Genomic DNA, 23752 nt, shown 5'->3' on the forward strand with positions numbered 1-23752 from the left:
AGGGGGATGAACAGGTGGAGGGGAAGGCTCTTCTCTCCATGGTGAACAGCTCCAGGGAAGGCCCACTGCAGCCACGGTTTGCAGGCAGGGTGGGAAGTGGTGCACAGCTTTGGGTACCGTGTCAATACAGTGATGCCTACCTGTGCCAGGTGTTCAGCACTGCTTGTCCTCCTGTTTTATTGCATTGCTGGGCTGCTGCAGTGACACAGGTTGCTTGCATATGAGTAGGAATAAAACTATTAGCCATGGTCTCTCTGGGGACTCTGCAGTGGCCATTCATCATTTCATGGACCTCAGATCTTCCTACTGATGCAGCATACCCTTTGCCACCAGAGCAAAAGGGCTCATTAACAATCAGCTATTCTTTGGAACAAGCACAGAGGAGTTTATTCCAGTTTTTTCCCTCTCACTTGAGCTATAACATCATCCTTATCTCAGACTGAATCACTGCTTTCCTCCTTTCTCCTTGACCTCACCAACAGTGTGAATATGCACAGATGACTATTCCTAGCACTGGGGGGGTTGATTGTGGCCTGCTTCTCCTCAGCTCCCATGTCTTAGGTCACCCAGATGATTGAAAGTTTCTCACAGTTCTTGCCAGCAGCTGCCACTTTCTGTCCCTGCCACTGGCCACCAGTCTGACCCCCCAGGTTTTCTTCCTCATCATGTTGCAGGCAGCTCTGTCCAGGCTGGGTAAGTGCTACTTATGCCTCCTGGGCAGAAGCAAGGATTTACAACCAGGGGCTAAGATCTCTCTGAAGAACTGTTTGAGGCCAAGTGTTCCCACTGGCAAAACCATGAGCCACTGAGTAAGTCTGCATTGACAGGTTAGTTATGTAGGTATCGACTCCTCTTCAAGTCTCATGAAAACTGTATGTGCTGGGTAATGCTGATATCCAACTGATGTGATCTGCTGTGCTAAGGGGAATGACTCTACCTTAAGATGGTTTGGAAAGATGAATTTATTTAAACCTGTGTACCAAATCAGATGCATGGACCTCATGGGACTCAGCAGCAACATCACCACTGCCTGCTGTCATGGTGTGCTGGTTTGTCAGCAAGGGCACCAAGCCAAACCATGCCTGCCACAGCCTTGCTGAAGCCAAGGAATCTTAGCCCAGGCCAGACTCAGCCCTGTCCTTCCTCCTTTGTTTGCATTCTTTGTCTTGTCTGGTTTGTGCTCTGCAAGGCTTAGGGCAATGCAGCTCTACAGAATCATTGCTTTCCCCCACAGACAGGCAGTCAGATTCAGTTTACAGCAGGGAGAGCTGGATGAGAAATGTGCCTCTGATACATGGGATTTGTAAGTAGGAATGTGACAAGGACACTGGTATAAAACACAGAGCTGATGCCAGGTGCCATGGTCTCTATACGTGAGGCAAGAAAATATACCACTGCATACTCCATATGTACGGGTATGAAGTTTTTAATTCATACCCATCTGAATTAGAGCATCAGATCATACTGTTAGCTTAAAAGCACCCACACGGCATGATTCAGATTTAAAGGATCTGTTCCCCCCTTTGAAGCTCCTTCTAATTCAGAGGAAATCTGTAGAAACAGTAACACTTCATCCTCCTGATATTGGTGTTGTGAAAAAAGGCTCCAGATCTCCCTCCCTGTATTTCTTTTTCTTCCTCACTTGCACTTTATGTTCTATTTCAAGGTCCTGCTTGAGGCTGTAATTCCTCCAGAGCTCTTGGATTCAACTAGTTGACACACAGCCCAGTTGTTCCCCATCACTGTGCCAGACTGTGCATGACTGCACTGGTTATTTTGTGTGCTTGTAGGCAGCCTACCCAGGGACAGCCAGGTTATCCTGTCAGGGAGATCCTGCACCATTCCTTCTCCTCTGCAACTATGCCTTAATTCAGGAGCAGGATGCTGGGAATAGAAGGGAAATTAAGCCAGGAAATTAGGACACACTTCATTAAGAAACACACATACACAGAGTTCTGCTTAGCCCACCGTGCACTAGGCTGGGAACAGGTAACAAATCACTATTCATAATCGACACTTTCTGTCAAGAGCATTCATAATTCTGTGCTTTTGTAGTGGCTTAGGAAAAATCTAAATCTCCGTGGTTCCCCCTTGAGACAGGTGGGTTTTCAAATTAATCCCTTCCCCACTGGCCTACTTTATTTCTGATTGATGCTGCATGGTGTAGGAGTTGAGGCTGGGGCGATCACAAACATCCATTCTGGCCAGGCAGATCTGAAAAAGATGAAGGAAAAAGCTCGTGCCACCCTTGGGGGCTTTGGAGGATTTGTTGTTGTTGTTGTTGTTGAACTGTTTGTAGCTTCATCGTGTTTAGTGTGACAGAAATCTCAGTACCTCGGTACAGTCAGTGTCCCTTTCTCCTCTCCCTTGTTAAACCTCTGACTCTCTTGGCAGTCTGACTCAGCGCTTACCATTCACACTTGGAAGAAGGTTGCAATTGTGATTTCCATCCCATCACCTTGGGCAAATACTTACTCCTCTTTTCCCAGCTTGTATCTGTCTTTAATGCTCCTCTTTTGATCCTCCCCGTTTTTTGTTTCCTGCAGCGGTGGGTGTGCAAATAAAGCTGGATTTGCTCCAACGCAAGTTTTGGATGGCCATGCAACAGGTAGGAGCATCAGCAATCATGCAGAGACACAATTTAATGCTCTTTGTCAGCAAGGTCAATGCTATGTTACGTCACATACGATGGCATTTTAATGAGGGCTTTCATGGAATTCATATTAAAAGATTTATGAAGTAGATTAGTTTGAAGTCACACATTTCTGTAATCCACTAATGCGGCGTGAGCCATGAGTCTGTTCTGCAGATGCCGTGGTGACAGTGTCAGCATTCTGGCCTGGCATTAGCTCTGCTGCATGTGACACATTTAATTGTGGAAATATGCTTGTGCTCATTCAGCCTTTCAGGAACCTCATGGAAATCTGCAATTTTGGGCACACAGAAAAAAATCTTCTGCCTTCTCTTATCATCTTGCTAATGATAACAAAACACTACCAGCTTGCCAAAATAAAAATTATTTGCTCCAGGGATAAGCTTTTGGTGTTGTCCTAATATTAGATACTCTTCTGGACTGAAAGAAGGGGGATAATTAAAACAACTCCCCTGGTCTGGGGAGCAAGAAAAATGAAACACCTTTCCCTCACCACCTAGGGGCTTTCTCCCCAGGCTTTGCTTTCAGGGAGGTCTGCTGGAAGGGTGAGCATGACAGGATGGTAGCAGCACACAGCAGAAGTGGCTCTCTGCTGTCAGGAGAGGGAACTGTCATCAGACGAGGATGACAGAGAAGATAGGAGGGCAGGAAGCTGCTCTGTGGTGGCAGGAGCATCCTCACAGGTGGGAGATCACATAAACCTAAATCTGAGCTAAAAAGATTTCTGCAAAGCACATGAGCACATCCTGAAACAGCAACATAGAGCTCCGTTTTAAAAACCCTGCTCAGGGCCATACCCAGGCAGTTCTCACACTAACAAGCCCTAGTGGGTGTTAAGTGAAGCTGGGAGGCATTATTAACGCAGGTGAAGCCATGTGCCAAGTGGCCACAAGCCGTGACCCTGGTAGGTGCTGGTGTGAAAAAAGGCTCCCTGTGGTTTCCCAGGATGTGAGTGCTGTTGGACAGAGGAAAGACTAACAGATTTTGTTTTCTCTCTCTCTCTCTCTCTCTCCTGCCTCACTGATGCTGTGCTGCTCTGGATGTCCACGCTGTGTCTCCCAGCCCAATGACAGTGATGTAAGTAGACAAAAGCTGGGGACAGGGAGGCATCCTGGCGTGCCTCGCAGCCAGGCTTGGCTTCCTAATTGTGTCATTTGTGTGCCATCATATTATAGGCACTGTCCCTTGTCTGCAGCCACTGGAGAGGGTCCAAACCTGTCACAGCTATGTTTGTCTTCACAGTAATTAAATGTCTTTGGCAAAGCTCAAAGTGCTCTGGGTCACAGAGACCTGACCAGCAGCAGGAGGATGCTGTGAGGTAGGCTGGTCTCTGAGGAGGGAGCTGTGCCCATGAAGCAGCAGATGGGGTCTCAGAGCAACCAGGGAGCACAGGCTCAGTTCTGCTCCATCTCAGGGGCTCCCTGCAAGCTGCCAGTGCTCTCAAACCAGGGTCCTGGCTGTGGTGCTGCTGCTGTATGGCCAGCCCAGCACCAGGCACTGCTGGAACTTTTCCAAGTCTGGAAATGCAGTGGCAGTGAGACTCAGCCCTCAGATTGCTGAGGAAGATGTGTGAGACACGAGCCCTTCTTGTGGAAAACCACTGTGGTTCACCTGGGTTTCTGTTCTGATATTTGAACCCTGGGCTCTGTATTTGTTATCCCCAAAGGCCATAACTGTGGTTTGTTGTGACCATGTTTCTCTGCTGACCAAAGGAAGGAACCTGCCGGGGTGGAGCACAAGGCCACCTCTAGGAATACATCCAGGGAAATAAAACAACCTCGTGCTGCTTTGTGGTGAGGCAGGGGTGAGATTGTGGCTTGCATTTGTGGATAAAGGATTTTTTTAAAACCATCATCCCTAGAGTCTCAAAAAGCCAGCTGGATTCGGAGTGTGAACATGTGATATTGCAAAGCTGTGGGACTTGAAACAAACTCAGGCATCTCCAAACCTCCTCTGAAGTTGAATAGAGGGACAGAAAACCAGTTTTGTTCTGCAAAACTCAAGGGGAGAAACAAATTCTAACTGAAAGTTACAGTCTTGTTGTGGTCTGGAATGGCAAATTTACCTCTTGTTTCTGAGAATCACCCAGAAAGGGAGATGGATTTTATGTCTAAGGGTTTTGAGAAAATAGTGCTTGGCTGGCTGAGAGCAGACTGCCTATGTGCTGTGCCAGTGTCCTTCCCTGACCCCAGAAAACCTCTGGAGGAAGGGGACTCCATGCACAGAAAAGGCAACACCGTGTCAGCTTTCTTCCCTCTGCTACTGGAGAAAATAGAATTAAAAAATAACACAAAGAGACAGACACATGCAGCCATGGCAAACTCTGAACAATTATGAAATCAATAAGCACCTGAAGGCCTTTGTTACTCACCACTTAACCCCTCATGTCCCCACCCAGTTCAATGTTGTGAAACACATGTCAAGTCCACTACACAGAAATTCTAAATGAAAGAAATGGATGGTGCCTTGGGCTACATGTGCACCATTCACATCCTATTTTATCATTAGCTATCTGGAGAATAAAGAAACCAACAGCAAGAACAACAACAAAACCCTGCCTGGGAAGAACCCTGATCTAAAATACCATGCTATGTTTTTAGTCCAGATACTAACAGATGCTGAAATGCATGCTGGTTTCTCCCTGGTGCACAATAACCTTTGCTTTCGCCCTTTCTTTACAAGAGCCTCCTCTGCTTGGAGTGCACAGGTCCTGCTGGGAGCGTGTCAGGGAGGCAGGTGCTGGATCTGAGCCCTCAGGAAAGGGCATGCTGCTCATAGAGGTGGGGAGTTGGAGTGGCTGACCTGGGAGTGGTACCTGTGCGTGCTGTTGAGCTTGTCCTGCTGGAAATGCCAGCAGAGCTGTATGGGACACTGTTCTGGAAACCTTTAACCAGCAGTCCCAAGGGGGAGGCAGTAAGATGAGCTCATGCCATGTGCTGGGGGATACACTCAGTGCAGGTGGCTCCGGGTGCAGCTGCAGGTTGAGCTCTGGGAGCCCCAGGCAAGAGGCCGTGAACTGGCACTGACCCTTGGCACAACAAAAGGCACCATGGGGACAGTGGGGGACAGCCAGGTGTCCACACAGCAGGAGCAGATGTCTCATCAGGACAACCCCAATCACACGCATGGACTGTGAGGGTATAAAAGCCCAGTTTCCTTTGTTTGGGGCCCCTCCTCAGAGGCACCAGCTTGATCTCTTTCTGTGTTGTTGCACCATTCATAAATTGCTTTAAGGTTCTGCATGTCTGAGACCCTGCTGTGGGAAAGCTGGAGTTGAACGAGTAAGGAAAACTTGTCTGGCTGTGTGAGTGTGGGGTTTGTAGGGAGACCTGTGGGGTCACTGCAGCTGCTGCTGCCTCAATCCCAGCAGTGAAAGCCTCTGGTGGTGGGGGAGTGACTGCCAGAGCTGCTCCTGCATGGTCAGTGAAGTTTCCTTCACACTGTGGTTAATTCTCTGCTTTCCCTTTGCAGTGCAGTGGTGTGGATGGAGCCTGTCCCCTCAGCTGTCAGGATGATGTAAGTTGCCTTGGTTTCTTCCCTGTACCTGTGATGGGTGTGATTGACCACTTGCTCTGTGGACATCTCTGTCTCCCCAAAAAAGGCATTGCCTTGTAGTGTCAACACAAGAGACTGAACAGCTGGGGCAGAAACCTCATACTAACAAGACAAATCCACAGTTTAGGTCTTCCCCCCAGCTGGGCCAGGGCAGAGACATTGGGATTCCAGCCAGTGAAAGCCCTTTAAAAATCTCCTTTAAATCTGTCTCCCTGGCATCCCAGATCTTCAAAAAAAATGTGGCTGTCAGCAAGACATGCATGCTGGACACCTCTCTTTGTGTCTGTGCCACTGCTTCAGCCTTGGTATCAGGAATATGTGGGACAGGAGCTCCTCTGCCCTGAAAAATAAGATCACCAGAGATTTTCTGTTGTATGTTCATGTAGGATTTTCTCTGCCTCCTAGTTTTCCCCTGCAAGACCTAAAGGTTTTCAACTAAGCTCTGTGCCTCCATTTCCTGCTTTGCAAAATAAAAATAAGATCAGCACTGCTACTCAATGGTGGGGAGAGGGTTATTTCATGAGTGGTTATAAGACTCTGAAATCTGAAGATGGAAAGCATTAGATGCCATATTATTAAAGAGAAGAGCACTCCAAATATCCTGTCTTCTCCCGAAGGATGCCTTGCCTTAACTGTGGCTCACAGCTTGCTAAACCTGCACAGAGTCTCCAGCCCTGGCCACAGACAATCTCTGTCACAGTTCATGAACTCAATACCTCAAAAAGGAGACAGAGAGGGAAAATTGTGTAAAACTCATGGTAGCTGAGCTGTGGGGCTTGGCATGGAAATGCTGAGGCTGTTGCCATCATCACAAAGAGACACTGCTCCATCCTGAACACAAACAGGGAAAAAGCCATCTTTAATATTGCTTCTCTTCATCTCTGCAGATTCTGAACTGCTTCCTCATTGACAACAACGGCTTTATACTTGTTTCCAAAATACCTGAAGAGGTAAGAGAGGATAAGAGAAGGAGGAGAGTGGGGTTTGCTTGCTCCTGAATAACCCACCAGAGCTGGTTAAAACAAATGAAGTTGAATTGTGTAATAAGGGTGGCTATGGTGTAATTAAATTCAACTGCACAGTGAGGGGGAAGGCTCCCAGCAGAGTGACAGCACATCCTGGGTGAGGAAGGAGTTTGCAGTGATTAGGAAGGAACTAGTCAAAATATCTTTTGATCAGAATAAAGGAAATTAGACTCCATTCCCTTGGCACAGATGCTATTGAAAGATTATCTGAGAGGGAAGGGAAGGGAAGGGAAGGGAAGGGAAGGGAAGGGAAGGGAAGGGAAGGGAAGGGAAGGGAAGGGAAGGGAAGGGAAGGGAAGGGAAGGGAAGGGAAGGGAAGGGAAGGGAAGGGAAGGGAAGGGAAGGGAAGGGAAGGGAAGGGAAGGGAAGGGAAGGGAAGGGAGCAGCACTTTAGAGTGTCTCTGAAGTCAAAGCAGGTGTTCTTCAGGAAAGGAAACTGAGGGGATGGTAAGAGCAAAATGCTAAAGGCAAAAAACAGAGATAAAATAATTTAGCAAATTGGAAATAGGAACACACATAAAGAATTGGAGAACTTACTAGACTTGCAGAGGTGAAAGGAGCAAGGGAAAAGGCTCAGAATAGAAATGAAAATAAGGTGTGTGGTTCCACAGCCATTTCTAGGGAGTTGAAGGGGTGCAAGTTGGATGTGACATCCTGTGCAGCTGGGTCAAGTCAGCACTACCAGTCACTGCAAAGTTGAGTTGCACTTTTCTATTCTCTGATAAATTCACCACAGAGCTACTTCTTTCGAAATAATTAAATCCCTTAGTTCTGGACATCAGAAAGTGCTATGTGGGAACAGTCTCATAAACTGCAAAGCAATAAGTCAATAGTAAGAGTGGGCTTAGAGAAGAAATGGGAAATGAAGAGGTTTTGTTGCTGGCAGAATTGTGGAGTTTCATTAAAATTGCCATTGTACTGGAGTCAAAGAATGCAGTTTGGGTATTTCCAAAAGGCAGTAGATCCAATCCCATAAATTACTTTCTTCAAGATGTGACATTGGATGGAAATTAAGGTAACAGAACTCCTGGTGGATGTGATTGGCACAAGCAGCACAGCTTCCAGAGGGAAGAAAACTTATCAGCTATAGTTCTTTGAAAGTGTGACAAAATCAGGAGATAAGGGAGACTAGATAACCTGTTGAATTTCAGTGCTCTTCAGCCTTGAACAGGGTCCCTTACAAGAAGCTGGTGAAATAGTGAAGCATGAAGTAGTGACATGGACCTCAAAGTATCTGGGACAGAAGAGAAAGAAGAATTTTTAGATGGTTATTTAGATGGAAAACATCTGTATGAGTCCCACGGTTTCCCATCTGGATTTGGGCTGGTTAGCATATTCAGAATGGGCTGGAAAAAAACATCAAAAAAGATGAGACCCTGCATTCTACAGGCAGTGAGTTCAGAGAGGCTGAGATGAGACTCTTGAGAGTCACAGAGCAAAACCAATCACCAACACAGAGGCACTGGGGGGGATACAGACAGATACCAAGGGGAGCTCATTGCAAGGGATAACCAACCTCTTCTCTGTAGGAAAGTGAAAAGTGCCCTACCCAGCACACTGAATTGCCCAGTAGAAGTGTCCCTTCAATGACATGGTGTGTCAAAAAACAAAAAAGCAAATAGAACTTGGAAAATAAGGGAGGGAAATGCTGTGAAAGTTACATTGGCTCCCTACTCTGGGAGGCCAGGTCCTACTGAGTGTTTGGGGTGGACTGGTGGTCTTAGGAATTGCAGTTTTCTCCTCTGACCCCCATGGCATTTTCAGAGATGCTTTCCTGAGTCCTGTGAGGTGTGTCCATCAGTGGAGACAACTGTGCCTTTTAGCTGCCATGTCACCTGTGTGTCCTCAGCACTGCCCTCCTGGGTTCTGCCTCTGTACGTTTCCCTGAATCTTATGGAAAATGGGTTTTTCCAAAGCTCATATCTGAAAGATTTGACTAGCAGAAGCATGGAATTGTAGTAGATTTGGGTAAATTATAAACATTATCCACATGCCTCCAAGATCAGGCATTTTGGCAAGCACCAGAGCTGTCCTCCTCCAGCTTTTACCTTCCCTCACCTCAGAGAGTTCACCACTGGGGTTTTTTTCTGATTTCTTTATTCTCTTACAGTTACTGTTTTTATTTCCTGGTGGCACCATGAGTCTCCACACTGTTAAACCCTACAGGGAATTCAAGACAGCAACACTAAACCAATGCCCTGAGTTTCCTAGCTTTGCCACCTGCATGTTGCTGCATGGGATCATTTGCTGCTTTGTGGCCTTGCCTGCCCCATCCTGTAGTCTTCCATCAAGGCATCCTTTTACATAATGCAAAAAAAATCCTGTACCTGGATTTTTGTGGATATTTTGGCTTTTCTGCCTGCCAGAGCTGCCTGCTGCCTGCACCTCCTTCCCTGGGTGACACTGGAAATCAGAGTCGCTTCCCACAGGAATGGGGTGAGGACAGACTCTGCTCTCCTCTGCCCTTGGAACGGGGGATCAAGGTGAGGGATTGGCTCTAATAACCTCTGTATGAAGGCAGCAGGAAGCTTACTGGAAGTTGGAAACCACCATGGAAAAGGGACTCGGGATTTTAATGAGTGACAAGTTGGAAGCTCTCTGCAGGATTACTTGGGGAAGAACGGGTAATCTCTTAATTCGAGCTAATCTCCCCATCCAGTCTCATCCCAGAGGAAGCAAAGAGTTAAAACACAGAGCCAGGAGAAAGGCGTGAGTGAGGACCAGGTGCTCTGGGAGGAAGGAAAAATAAGTGGCAAGGTCGGGCTGTGCTGCAGAGAGGGCTGCTCTGTGTTTTCTGCCATGGTTGCAGCTGTGCCCCCACAGCCATCCCTGCATTTTTAGCTGCCTCTCACTGCCAGTCATAGGCACAGCTGTGGATCCCAGGTCTTGAGCTCCCTCCACCTGCTGCATCCAGATGTTCCCTCACTCACTAAACCTCTTTTTCTAGGATTGCTGCCTTCTGGCTGAGGCATTTTGCAGAGGATGTCTGCAAGCTCTGCCCAGGTACTCCAGGAGCAGGGTGCAGGGAGGCAGCTAAAAGGTCAAGATGCCACCATAGCTCAGGACTTGTGGAGAAGCAAGGGCTGGCTCTGAGCCACACAACAAGGAGCCTGCCTGCCTGCCCAAAGCCTGAGCAATTTGGCAGATCCTGTTTGTCTACAGCTCCTTAGCGTACAAAAAGTGTAAATTGCTCAATAAGCCAGCAAAGCATGATGCATGTGAGCAGTGATGTAGCTTTTGAGTCATATGTGTTCTCTGAGCTGCATGTCTTTCCTGTGCACAGCCTGCACATGTGCCTGTACACTCAGCTGCAGGGGGGAGTGACACTGTGTGTGTCACACGGGATGTCAGAGCAATGCTTCGTGCTGTCAACCTCTGAAATGGCAAGGGCCTGTGGAAACTTGCCCAGAGATGGGAGTTAGGGGAAACACAGCAGAGGGATGCCTAGGACAGCAGCAGTCACTGGAGGAAGCAGGATGTAATGAGAGCTGCTTTACAAAATGTTTCTCTAGTACAGGATCACTTTGGTTTCTGCCAAGTGATGCTTTTCTGTGTTACTGCCTGCACAGGGTACCTAAAACAGCAGCAAGCTCTGAATGTCTGGTTTGGTGTTGGAGGCCAGTTTGCTGATGCTTTTCTGAACACACTCCCTAGGCCATACTCTTACTTGCACTAATAGTTCCTCATTCTTATACAAATACAAAAAGGAGAAATTTGGCCATACATCAGCATCTCTTGACAGGATGAGCCTCATTTACAGTCTTGCAGTGACCCCCTCTCCTTGCCCCACTGTCTGCAGCTTGCACTGTGTTAAATCTCACTGCTGGGTCTGCAGACTGGTATTAAATGGAAGCAGCTGGCCTCTTCACCACCCTAATCAGATTGAAAGAGCGAGGGAGGTGAAAAAAAGTTAGTGCTTGCTCAGGCACATTGGACTGTCTGAGACGATTACAGCCTAAATGCTCGAAGGGGAGTTGATGTTATGTATCAATTTATACAGTGAAATGACTTCTAAAGCCTTTTGGGAAGAGGCTCATAACCATGTAACACTACTGTTAGATGATTACCATGTGATCTTAGGTAAATCTGCCTAAGGGTTTGGGCTTTTTCTGTGGAATGTCCCACTCAAATAAATGAAGTCATCTGTCATCTGCTAATACATGCTAAATGACTGCTAGCCTATCAGTGGAAAAGCAAAACACCCCAGACTGTGTGAATGCTTCCATAAAACATGGGAACTATTTACTCTGTCAGGACCCATGAGCCAGGGAAACAGACAGAGGACAGCTCATATCCGCACTTTCATTATATACAAACATTTCATTTACTTGCCTGTGAACAAAGGGGTGGACTTGACAGGTTTGAAGCAATTTTGCAATAGATTTGTCATAGTTTAGTAAGCAGGAAGGCCAGAATTGTTTATTTGAGGAAATCTTTGCAGCAGCAGCTACCAGATTTGAGATTGGGTCCATATTTGAGGTTATTGACTCCAAGGCATCCATGGGACCAGAGGGCTACAAGCTCCACCTTTAGTTCGGGCCTGCAAGCAGGATTAGGGGGTTGTTGTTCCCCCAAATGCAACTTAGTTCTAGCTATGCCAGTGCACCTAAGCTACAGGGATGGATGATTTTGTGTTTTGTTGTTTGGGTTACTGCCTGCTCAGAACTCACATAGCAGTGAGTTGTAATATTGCATTTGCCACCTAAATAAATCTGTACATCACACTTGTGCATGGTGGGTCAGTTCATCTAGGACAGCAGGAGAGCAGAGGCTTCCAAAAACAATGTGGCCATGGGTAGCAGAGAGGCTCAAATGGAAGACTCAGGTATTCAGATCCAGAAAATATGGATTCCCAGCAACCCATGGGAGAGTCCAGGCTTCCAGTGATTCAGCATGCTTGGGTCTCTGCAGCTTGAGAGTCTGCCTTTTTCTGACACAAGCTGCAGGGACTTATGTGGGCTAAATCACTTTCAAGCGTGGTAGGAATGGTGCAGGATGCCCAGCTGGTGATGGGGGAAGTCCTCCCTCAAGCTTTCCAGCCAGCCAAAGGACAAAGCTCAGCATTGCCTCCTTATAAAAACCCTCCTTGTGTACAGCAAGCCTCTAGACAAACTAGATCAGCTGGAGCCATCAGGCATTTGGAAAATTTACAGTTTATTCTGTTTTTCCCTTTTTGTGCTTGCAGACTGGAAAATTTTTTGGTGCAGTGGATGGCTCAGTGATGACCCAGCTGCTAAACATGGGCATGTTCAGGCGGTAAGTGGGGGATCTCCACACTGTACTTCTTGTTCTTCACTGCTGTGTGGGTCAGAGCATGTTGGTCCTTCTAAGAAGCACTTGAGCAAGGAAAATGCTCATGCTGATGATGCATGTGACTCTCTTATTCAGACACAAGAGCTCCTTTAGCTACCTGCCCCCTCTGCTGACTGCTCAGCCATCATCAGCACACACACTGTTTCTCCTCATCTCTTGTTCTTCCACCTGCTGCAAAACACAGAGAGAGACAGAAACTTCCAATTTCTGTGTGGCCAGAGAGCAGCTGCTTCTCTCTCTTTTCCAGGACAAGATATGGGGGAACACTTCTTGGCATTTTAGGGACAGAAGTGCCTCAGTTCCTCCTGCCACTTGGAAAGCCTTTTTGGGGAGTGGTTGCCTGAGAGCCTCACAGATGCAGCATTGCAGCTGGCTGACTACATTTCTCTCTCTCTTAAAAATACTTCTGTTCATTTCACTCCACTCCCCCAGCTGATGTCAAAAGAGAGTTCAGAGTTTCAGTGGCTTGAAAACAGGAACTAGGGGGACCTAAGTTAGTTACAATTATAATTCCTCTGCTTCATAGCCTGCTTTACTCACTGTCTGAAATTAGGGACATATTTCCTCCTGTACTGACCCAGTTACATTAATCCAGAGCCTGTATTTCTTGCTCTGCAAGATTCAGCACTGCCCAAACAGCAAAGACATGTGTAAGCAGGTCACTGCTTTAGTGAATCCAGGAAACAGTTCATACATGACATTTTTGAGAAAAAGCTGACGTGTCTGTCCCGTGGGTGGCTGCATTGCTTGCTTTTGACTGCTTGCTTGTTGTGTTTTGCTTGCAGAGTGACCATGTATGATTACCAGGCAATGTGCAAGGTGCCCTACCACCACCACAGCGGCGCCCAGCCCCTGCTCAGCGTACGTATCTGTCACCATGCAGCTCTCCCTGGGCTGGGCTTCCTCCTGCAGGGCATCTCCAACATTCCCCAAAAGACTTTCAGGTGATGAGACTGTCCAAACTCACCTCAGGCACATTCCTGAAGCAGTGGTGGCCACTGATGTTGGTTTCCAGTGTGGCTCTCTATTGCCACATAGGATCTCACTAAGAATTGGAAGGACCAGGGAAAGGACAGGAGCTAGACTATGACAGGCTCTCCTGAAAGCCAAGGAATAAGCCAGCAGCTGAAATGAACAGGAATGCTTTTACAGGGTTTTATTCAGCTCAAGAAGGAGAGTTGCAATGTCAGGGAACAGAACATGTGGGGGAAAATGGCAATCACTGGGGAAGTATGAGTGAGCTTGGAGCAGAAGAGAGAGTGAGAATGCTGGTAGCCCAAGGAACAAACTAACAGAGTGAAGGGTTTTACCAGTACCCGAATGCAACTTCTCTTTAGGCTGATAGAAACTCATACTCTAATTCCCCTCCACCTTCCTACCCTTGCCTCAACCAGGCAGAACAAAGTAATTATTCAACACTTAGGCCACTTGAAACTGCTTGACACAACCCTAAACAGGGATGTGTTCATTATTGTTATGATCCTTTGATACTGGAAGGAGTGCAGGAAGTACTCCTTACAGCATGACATTGTAATTTTTTTCCAGTAAAAGAATTTTCAACAAAGTATTGCCTTTTAACAACATTCTTAACCATAACACTTTTAACAATGTCTGGTTTGCAATGGCTATACTTAAGCTGGCTAGATAACATATGGTGACTGTAGTGAAAATATTTGCTGCATTATATCCTCCAATTCTGATCACTGAAAGAAATGTCATAAACAATAAGATGCCAAAAATGGGGTGAATTGGGAAGAGAATAAAAATGTGAGCATTCAGCCTCCATCTCTCATCTTCCCCTCTTAGCAAAACCCTTGAAAAGGAAGGAATCAAGAAAAGTCAGTTTTCCATATACAGAAATAAAAATCAGTCAAATTGACAACCATGCCTACATTTTACTATTTGCTGACTTATTTTGGCTGAAGAGAAGTCATCAGTAAAGAAACATTATCATGAGTCCTGTGACTACTGCATCTGTTATGGGTTTGAGGACATGGGCATGATTATGAGAGAGGGAGATGGAAATTAGACGTGGTTACCATGAAGAAAAGAAGCAGCAGTATCCTCTGCAGATGAATTGTCCCTGGGATAATGCTGAATTTCCAATTTGTAGCTGAAAAGCAAGAAGATGATAGAAGTCATGCCATCTTGAGGAAAAGCTGGATGAAAGCACAGTTAAGCATAATCAATCAATGGCAGATAATACTAAATCCTGGGCAGTGCTGTCACTTGTCCTAGAAACACCACTTGCTCTCAGAACACAAAAGCATCCTAAACTGGTGGTGTCCCATTTAACTGTGTTTCTCTCCTGCTCTGAGCTCTGAAGGTCGTCCACACTGGAGAGAAATCATCAAGCAATTACATCTTCAAAGTCCTTCATACATTCCTGATAAACTCCCTGACCCTGATGGGGAGGGGGTGAGGAGGTATTATTAGTAGCAGGGCAACTCTGCTGGCTTTTGATGTATTTTGAACATTTTCCAGACCTTGAATTTCCAGCCTGTCTTCAAGAGCTCTGATCAGTGGAGAGTCTTGGTCTGAAATGCAGGGTCCTGCATAACAATTACAAATTCTCTGACCAGGTCCTTATGGTATTTCTCATTTCTTCTTTTGTTCTCCAGCCAATTTATGCCTTTGTAGCTGCAGTGAAGTGGCTGATAAGTGATTTCCTCATGTGAGTACCAAAAGATGGGGGTGTTTGGGAGGCTCAGGCCAGGAGGGGCAAGAGCTGGGAAAGCTGCAAGTGGATGCCCCCGTGTAGGGCATTGCTGTCAGCCTTCTCCTGACATTCAGCTCTGCACTGTGCTCCTGGGAGACACAAAGCTATTACTATTGCCATTTTGAGAGGCAGAGGCCCACAGCAGGTCTGGGATTTACCTGAAGTCACTCAGTACAAAGTGCCTGAGTCAGAAATAGGACTTGTGTCTCCTGGGGCTCTGTGCAGATCCTTGGTGCCGAGTCCTCTTGCCTGTCTTGTTTGCCCGTGAGGAGCAAATGCACATCTTCCTCTCACAGGGGGGGAAGGCTGAAGGCAGCAAGCCAAGCAGCTCAGGTCTGAGTGCCAGGCAAGGAGGGAGAGAGGGGATGCTCTCCTCTGGGTTTGGGTTCACCTCAGGCTTCTGGGGTGAATCAGAGTTCAAGCTCAAATGAGGATGGAAGTGCTGCTGCTCTGCTTGCTGGGTGTGCAAAAGGGGAGATGTGGTAAAGGTCCAGCTCTGAGGGCTTTAGCCTGTTGGTACAGAATAATTCCATGTAGTTACCTCCAAGCAGCCAGAGTGTGGGCTTCTGATGGCCATCATGCCTGCTCCCCAGGGGGGTCCTACAGTGGCTGAATCCCCTCCCAGCCTCAGGGGCTGCCATCCTTGTTCCTTCCTTCACTGGTGAGTCCCTTGCAGAGGATATACTTCAAGAAAAAGCCCATTCAGATCTCCTACAGCACAGATCTCACGATACAGAGCTACATTCTAGCATGTAGAGAGGGAAAAAAAATTAAAATTTAAAAAAATCAGGCTTGCACTGCCAGAAATTTGTAGTAAACATTTTAGAACTGATACTCACTGGGCAACAGGGCCATCTCATTGACACCTGCATCCTTCCAGGCTGCTGAAAAAGCATCCTCTGTTCTTGCTCTTTTGACAGCTTCCTTTTGGAGTTTAACATGAGTAGCTTCTGGCACTCAGACAACTTGGCAGATGGTGAGTACACAAGAGTCCAGCCATCCCATAGCACGTGAGTGTTGCAGCCACTGGTGATAGAAGAAACTGTATGGGGAAGCCTGGCCTTGTGCAAGGAGCCTGCCCTCTGCCCTACACCCCCTCCTGCATGGACACTGGAATCCAGCTTCCAGACCCCACCATCTGCCCCCCATTTCCACTCCATCCCAGGCTGCCACAGCACCAGGGTGGTCAGGGTGAGGTGTGTGCTGCTTGGAGCACACTGCTTGCTTCCCTCAGGGTAATTTGCTGAGGAGAGGGACGACACCTTTTGCTGAGGATCCCTACCCTATGTGCAGTGGGATGAGAGAGGCCATCAGTTGCAAAGAACTTCTGTTGGAAAGCCTCCCTTCCAGTCTGTGCAGGACAGGACAGAACAGAGCAGGGGTGGAGCAGCAGTCTCTCCAGAGTCTAGCAGAGGTCCCAGGAAGCCAGACAGAAACCTTAGAGTTCAGTAACACACAGAGGGTCTTCACTTACCCACAGGGCCTGCTCTGAAAGAGAGAAGATGATGGCACATAGTATTGCATAGCATTTGAGTTCAGCAGAGGGGCGTGTGTGGCTTGAAATCCAGACCTGTCCTGCAGCTGAAGTGCTGCCTGCTGAAAACACCCCAGGAATCTCTGCAGTCCCATCCCAGCCCCAGCAAGCATGGGGGATGTTAATGGCCCTGAGGACACTCAGAAATGAAGGGGAGGTGTGCTCTGTGCAGCCAAGCAGGGGCTCTAATTAGTCTTGCTAATGACTGATCACTAGCGGTGCCTTTAGTGGAGGCAGTGGTACTTTCCATGCTGGCTGTGGGGCTGGGTCTTCTGCACTGAACTCTCCTGGCATAATGAGGAAACAGTCATTTCTTGAAAGTGAAATTCCCCTCTAGAGAATGAGTTCTATGGATGCTGTTTAGGTCCCACTCTCCACCTCCAAAGAGATGGCAGTAGAAGCTGCAGCTGTCCCCTAAGCAGGATAACAGGAGTGGACTCATGCAGAAATTGGTGAGGAAGAGTCAGATGAGCAGGTGCAGTACTCATGGCAGTTCAGGACAGACTGCTCATTCAGGGGAATGGAGTTCCTGCTGTGGATATTCTGTGGCTGCTGTCTGATTTAGTCTGTGCATGAGGAAAGCAAAAAGGGAGGGGTCGATGTCACTGCTGTCCTGCTCATCACCATTTCTTTTTGTGCTGCCTTCATCTCTTTCCCACATCACCTCACCTCCATGACTGCTGTGTGCAAATTCATGTCTCCATGTCACTGCCATCCTGTGGAACTGTCACGTGTCTCCATCATCACTGTGTGTCTGTGTGTCATGGGACTTCTCCAGCCAAGGCTGTCTTCCATCACTGTAAGTAGAACCACCTAAGAGTTAAAAAAAAAAAAAAAAAGTAGAATTCACTAGAAATTCCTAGGCTAGGAAAGACTTTTTTCCACCTTTTGTACAGTGGGGGACTTGTAGAAAGGTGTGACAGGGCCAAGGCAGAGCCTGGCTCTGTTTCCCTGGTCTGCAAAGAAGAGATGCTATTGCTCATTTAGCTGGCTGAGCTGGTGATTGAGGGTCTGTCACTGAGAAGTTGATAAAAGAAGGAACACACGAGCCTCCTGAGGAGCTGCAGCCACAGACAGCAGCATCACTCATTGCTATGGCCTGGCTGGGCCTGTGGCCCATGATCCATGGCATGTCCTTCACCGTGGTTCCCAGCTGGCACATTCTTTTTCAGCTGTTATTCCCCAACCAAAGACTAACCCGTGCCTTCTTGCAGGAGAAATGACACGGGTCTTGTAGACTTCAGTTATTAAGAAGTAACTTAAGTCTTCTTTTCCACACACCATGGCTTAGCTCCTTCTGATAAATCCCAGCCCAGCTCTGGGATAATGCAGGAGGACTTTCAAGCGGTTCAACTGATAAGTATATGCTGTAGCTCATAAATCCACTCCTACAGAGTAGTTAGAAATTCCTCCAAGACAGAGTCCAGACTGTGGCTGTGTTTGTATCTCCCTCCTTCCATATCTAGCTTGTGTTTGCCAATTTGCTCTCTGCCCAGCAAGACGTATGTGTGAGACAGAGATGGAGAAATAGAAACTGTTGGAATGTCTTACTGGATGGAGAAGAGGAAGAGCAAGAGAGGGTGTCTGCAGATGAAAAAAATGAGTGTCCATGTGTGTGGGGGAGTAGCAGGGTGGAAGAATACTATTGGGGCTGGAAGAAATGGATTGCACATGTTGTTAAGAAGGGGCTGTAGATTTTTGCCAGAGACGTTAACATTTTCTTGACTGCACGCCAAGGCTGGTGTATGCGAAAAATATGAAGCGAAGGAGACATTTTGTGAGAGAGAAATTGAGCACACGCATTTTTTCCGGGTTATGTGCAGAGGAATTAATGATCAGGGATCTAATGCTCTCCCTTGCCTGGCTGTGTACCTCTGGCTCTGCAGCACTGAACCTATTTCTGCTTCCCAAGTTCTCTTGTTTTCTGGGAAGGTGAGACTTGCTGTTGGAATATGGGCGTGATGTATTCAGACTGCACTCATCATACAAATCTGCTTTTCAGAGGTGGTGAGAAGACATGTTTGCTGCCACAGATTTTTTCTCTGCTCTCAGCATCTCAGTTTCTCTCTGTGTTTATAAGGGCTTCTGCTTTTATGGACATCAGCACAGGTTTGAAAGCTTTTAATTAAGCCAAAAATATTTCCAGCAAGGCATGCAGCCTAGAAAGAACTATTTCTACAATTCTGTAGATCATAAAAGCTTCTTTTTTTTACTGCATGGTAATGTACACAGAAGGTATTTTACAAGATAGTTGGTTAAATTCTATGTTTTATATAGGTAACTAAGTGGCAGATTTTGTCATGTGTCCCAGAGGAAATCCTCTGATTTGAGTGCACGATTTATGCTGGTGGGAAAGAGTTCACAATCTGGACTCTATAGTTCATAATGAGGCACAGCAACTGCCTTTTCTGCTCAGAAGGATTGGTTGCCAAATGTCTGACAAAGTCTTTCTGGAAGTGCAGATGGTAGCAACGACAGCCTGGAATTAACTCACTCTTTGCTATAAAGTTTGCAATTTGTTATCAGCTCCTCTGGCTGTTTACTAATCCCTGACCAGCAGACTCTCAGGGCACTGATAACATTTTGATGTCCAGCATGTGCATGCAGGAGCTCAGCCTGAGCCTTTTGCTGATGATGTACATGCTTCTCTGAACCTCTCAATACTGCTGCAGCTGCATTGCTTCCCAGCAAATTAAGTGGCAGTAGGCTTAAATATAATCTCTGTCATAGGTCCTGTCTCTGTGCAGGAGTTAGATTTTCAAGCAGCTTCTTTTTTATTCAGCCAAAAAAAAAAAAAAAAAAAAAAAAAAAAAAAAAAAAAAAAAAAAAAAAAAAAAAGAAACAAGGAAAAAAAACCACTTTAAGGTCTGTACAGGCCACTTCTGCCAGTTTAAAAATACACCTTGGTGCTGGCCACGTTTATCCTGGGTATAGTTCATGCAGTCTCTTCAATTGACTTTTCCCTTGTGGGGCCTGGATCTCCAAGCCCACCATGACACCCCTCATCCAGCAGTGGCTGAGGTTGAGAGGCCTCATCAACTTCAATTCTGCATTTTCCAAGCTGATGGTCTCATTCACCCCTCCTTGCAGCCTGTCCTTCACACCACTGTATTTTATATTTCTTGAACTCCATCTGCTTTGATGATGTTACAACAGGAAGCTTGTAAAGGATATGATATTATAACAGGAGCTAGTAAAGGATGTCATCCTTTACCAGGGACAGGGGGAAAATGAGGTCCTGGTATGTCAGGGCTCTTTGCCACTCATGGCATGAGCCATATGTTAAATTCTTGCAAGCAGTTTGCCCCCAACTTTACGAGGTCACCTTTGTGGTCATCACAGCGATTCTTCTGAGCAAGAACTGCTCAGTCCATTGCCAACAGCTGTGCTGCAGTGGCAGTGCTGTAAATCCAGGGCCAGCTCAACGGGACTGTGATGGTTTGTGGCTGAGGGACCAATGTGTGGTCTTACCACAAGCATGTCCCTGAGAAGGGCTATCCCTGGTACAGGCTGTGATAGCCTGGCCACCTGTTCCAGGGTTTGGAGCTGCTTTCCCAGCCCCCAGTACAGTGAATTAAGGCTGAAAGAAATGCTGCTCTGTTTCTCACACTCCTTTATTCTTAGTTTGGGGATTTTCCTGGCCAGAATATACTTACAGCCCTGCAGCTGCTCAGAGCCAGAAAGTGTTTGCAGCTTCTCTCCTTACAGCATAAATGGGGATATTCTGCATGCCCCATCAGAAGTGTCAGAAATTCACCTCAGAAACAGGGTCATCTTCTGCTCACCCCAGATCTCCTCAGGGTTGTCAGTCCCTGTGATGGGTCCTAATCAGAGGCATTCTCCATCAGCAGAAATGGGAGAGGCTTTTCCCTGCCTCTGCAGCATGGGGTTTGCACAGAGGGACAGCAAATGGTGGCAGAGCACAGCCAGACAGCTCCTGGCTGGTGACAGAGGTGCTGCCGGCCCCTGGAATGACAAGTTCGGGTGATTAATTCAGTGTGAATCCAGGGTGAATACAGAACGAGGCATTGTGCTGCAGTCAGGCTCTGGGTGCTTTTGAATCTGTGCAAAATGAACCTCACCACGACATCAAAAGGTGGGTCCCATAGTCTGGGAGGGTTTAAAGCAGGGGGCTGCCTCCTGAGTGCTGGTTTTTGAAACTTCTGAATCAAAGCACAAAGTACAATTACCAGAGGCTCTGCACTGCAGGAAGGGGTTTGAGTGCCCATCATAGTCACCTGGGCAAGGCATTAGAGGCAAGATTGGGCTGCAGTTCCTGGCTCTTAATGGATGTCTTGTGTTGCTGGATTGCCATGGTGGAGAGAAAAATCAGAGAAAATCATGCCGTTTTTCTCTCTCTCGTGTAATCCACATTGTCTAGACAGCAAGCTCTGCGGGGAGGTGCCTGCTGCTTTCTGCCTGCTCTGGCAGTGCCTGCTGGGGGAGAGGAGACCATTGCTCTCAGCAGTGAGGGTTTTACAGTGATGCAAATCACCTATCCAATCATTGATGCCCTTCTGATGCCTGCTCACCATACTTTTGCTGATTAAAACCCAGGTTGCTGCATTTTTCTAAAAATCTTCAGCACTTCTGCTGCAAGGGGTAAACTGGACATCCTCCAGGTGAGGAGGACCCTCTTCCCTGCTGGTCCCCCCAAGAGCACTGCCTGTAGCTGCTGTGTGGGTGGGGGGCTGCAAAGTGAGGCTTTTGTGCTCAGATCCAAAGCTGATGTAGAAACCATTTCTGGTACTTGCTGCTGGCTGAGCCGCAGCCACCTCTGCCCTAGCAACAAAGCTTCACTTTTCCATCAGCAGCAGTCCCCTGTGTGTCCTACAGAGGCAGGAGCTGGCTTTGCTACCTCCAACTGCAGAAAATAATTGCCAGAACGGCCCAAGGCAGTAGTTCCAGGCAAGACGGATTTTGCTGAACTCCTAGAAAGAATGCTCTTGCTTCTTGAGGGAGGCTTAGTGAGGTGGTTCAGCTCTCCCTCATCCCCAAATTAGTTTGGGAGTCCCACAGAGTGTGACTGATGAGTGATGGAGCAGCTGCTCCATCCAGGAGCCAGTGCTGTTCATTAGCTGGGTCTCTCCTGGTTCTCAAGAGCTGTCATCTGTTTCCCTGTGGTCTCAGGCCAGATCTGTTTGCTGTGGTGGTTTCGTCTTGACATGACACATATTGAGCCCTTCCAATTTCCTGCTGTGGGCTCACTCCGAAATGTCAGGGCTCAGGAGGGATCAGCAGGTGATGAGAGCCCCACCACAGACACTCTGGGTTCCTGCAGGGGCAGAGCCCTTGGCACAGGCACAGAGGACCAGCCCAGGCACATGTTTTAGTGTTTAAAAACTGCGTGAACCAGGGCTGGCTTAGGCAGGAGGGATTTCGTCGACACGGCTCGTTCAGTAGCTCCTTTGAACACAGGAGTTCCTGTGCCCAATGTCCCTGCCTGCCTGGCTAGGGGTGTCCCTGGGCTGCTGTGGCCACTGCGGCCCCTCGGTGAGTCCAGGCTTGCTGCAGAAGGCGAGTGGCGATACTGGAGGCGTTTCTTACATTGGCTGGTTTTCCCACACCACCTAGTGGGAGCGGGGATCACTGCCTGGCTGCTTTCTGCAGCATCTCCTTCCCTCTGTTCTCGGTGGGCACCTGCTCCCGGCCACTGCTGGAGGGTAGCTGCTCCTCCAAAGTCCATCAGCAAATCTGGAACGTTTCCAGCTCCCCTGTGCCACTCACGGGTGTCCTTGTCTCGTCCCCTGGCAGCTCACAGGCACAAGAAGCACGACACGCTGCAGCCCTGCGACACCGAGTACCCCGTGTTCGTGTACGAGCCGGCCATCAAGGAGACCAACGGGCTCATCAACTGTGGAGACTGCCAAAAGTAAGAGCTGCAGCTCCCCTTGCAGCTGGGGGCCTTGCCTGAGGGCTGCTGGGCATGGCAGCAACAGGAGAAGGGTCACAAGCCACTGTGCCCATGGCACGGCCACCACAACATCCACAGCTCTGGCCACGGAGCCGTGCTGGACACAGAGAGGTGAAGAGACCAGGGTACTGATTCTTAATCAGAAAAAAACCCATCTGTTAATAAGCAGAGGTGGCTGGAGAACAAAGAGAACAGCATTTAAATATGTATCTTTCCATTCCACAGATTTCAGAAAGGAACTTTTTCTGTTCATTCATGTTTCTGGCAAAAGCTTTCTTAGAAAGTTTTCCCTTTTTTCTTCATTTCCCTCCTTTTCTGTATTTCAAAAACAAACAAACAAACAAACAAAAAACCAGGGATAGGGGGAAAAGTGTTAGACTGAAAAAACTAAAAACAAGGGTCCACTTTTTTACTGCCCATTTTCATTGCAAGTGAATGGACAGTCAAAAGTAACAGGAAAGTCATTGTGAAAAGAGGATATTTTCAATGGTTGCACAGTGCCATCAGCAATCACATGTCGAAAGGTGACAAAAAGATGAATTTCCACTGATTCAGCTTTTCCTAACATGAGATCTGACTGGAATTGCTCCTAAAAAAAAAAAAAAATCCTACCTAGTCTTCAGTATTGGATCAACTGCAGGAAAGACTTAAAGGTTAGAAAAACAGCTCTAGGAAAACCAGAGCCTTGCCAAATATTGTTTCAGAAGAGACTGCAGATTTGATGGCAACAAGGTATTGCATTAAGCTCTGGGCACATCCAGAGGAACTGAGTGACCTCTTTGGCTGGCAGATCTCTGCCACAAACAAAGCTTGGGACTGCCTCTTCCCTGCTGGAGGCAGCACCTCACCAGTGCTGGAGCAGCAGGTGCTGTGCCCTGCTTGGCTCATTTGTAGTTACAGCCTCTGGCTCCCAGGTGCATCTTGTGCATCTTTTATCCAGATATTTGGGAGAGACACGCCCACCACAGGCTCCGTGGAGCATTAGCATTAGCCAGGGCATGGAGGCATTCCTGATCACATTCCACAAGCTCCTGTGGAG

The 23752-nt window shown here is 47.5% G+C and overlaps 1 protein-coding gene and 1 pseudogene across 1 annotated transcript in view; one reads left to right on the forward strand and one right to left on the reverse strand.

The window, feature by feature from the left end:
• CACNA2D4 (calcium voltage-gated channel auxiliary subunit alpha2delta 4) overlaps nucleotides 1-23752 on the forward strand; it is a 121702-nt gene that overhangs the window by 95093 nt on the left and 2857 nt on the right. The window contains exons 29-38 of the mRNA XM_088166047.1: nucleotides 2547-2608; nucleotides 3716-3730; nucleotides 6125-6169; nucleotides 7096-7158; nucleotides 12419-12489; nucleotides 13332-13407; nucleotides 15168-15220; nucleotides 16186-16241; nucleotides 17578-17598; nucleotides 22554-22671. Of these exons, the coding sequence (XP_088022173.1) occupies nucleotides 2547-2608; nucleotides 3716-3730; nucleotides 6125-6169; nucleotides 7096-7158; nucleotides 12419-12489; nucleotides 13332-13407; nucleotides 15168-15220; nucleotides 16186-16241; nucleotides 17578-17598; nucleotides 22554-22671 (580 nt within the window). The remainder of the gene's footprint in view (nucleotides 1-2546; nucleotides 2609-3715; nucleotides 3731-6124; nucleotides 6170-7095; nucleotides 7159-12418; nucleotides 12490-13331; nucleotides 13408-15167; nucleotides 15221-16185; nucleotides 16242-17577; nucleotides 17599-22553; nucleotides 22672-23752) is intronic.
• On the reverse strand, nucleotides 18040-19441 carry LOC148223512 (uncharacterized; annotated as a pseudogene).

The sequence above is a fragment of the Sturnus vulgaris genome, chromosome 5 (assembly GCF_052056855.1).
Source record: "Sturnus vulgaris isolate bStuVul1 chromosome 5, bStuVul1.hap1, whole genome shotgun sequence".
NCBI classification, from domain to species: domain Eukaryota; kingdom Metazoa; phylum Chordata; class Aves; order Passeriformes; family Sturnidae; genus Sturnus; species Sturnus vulgaris.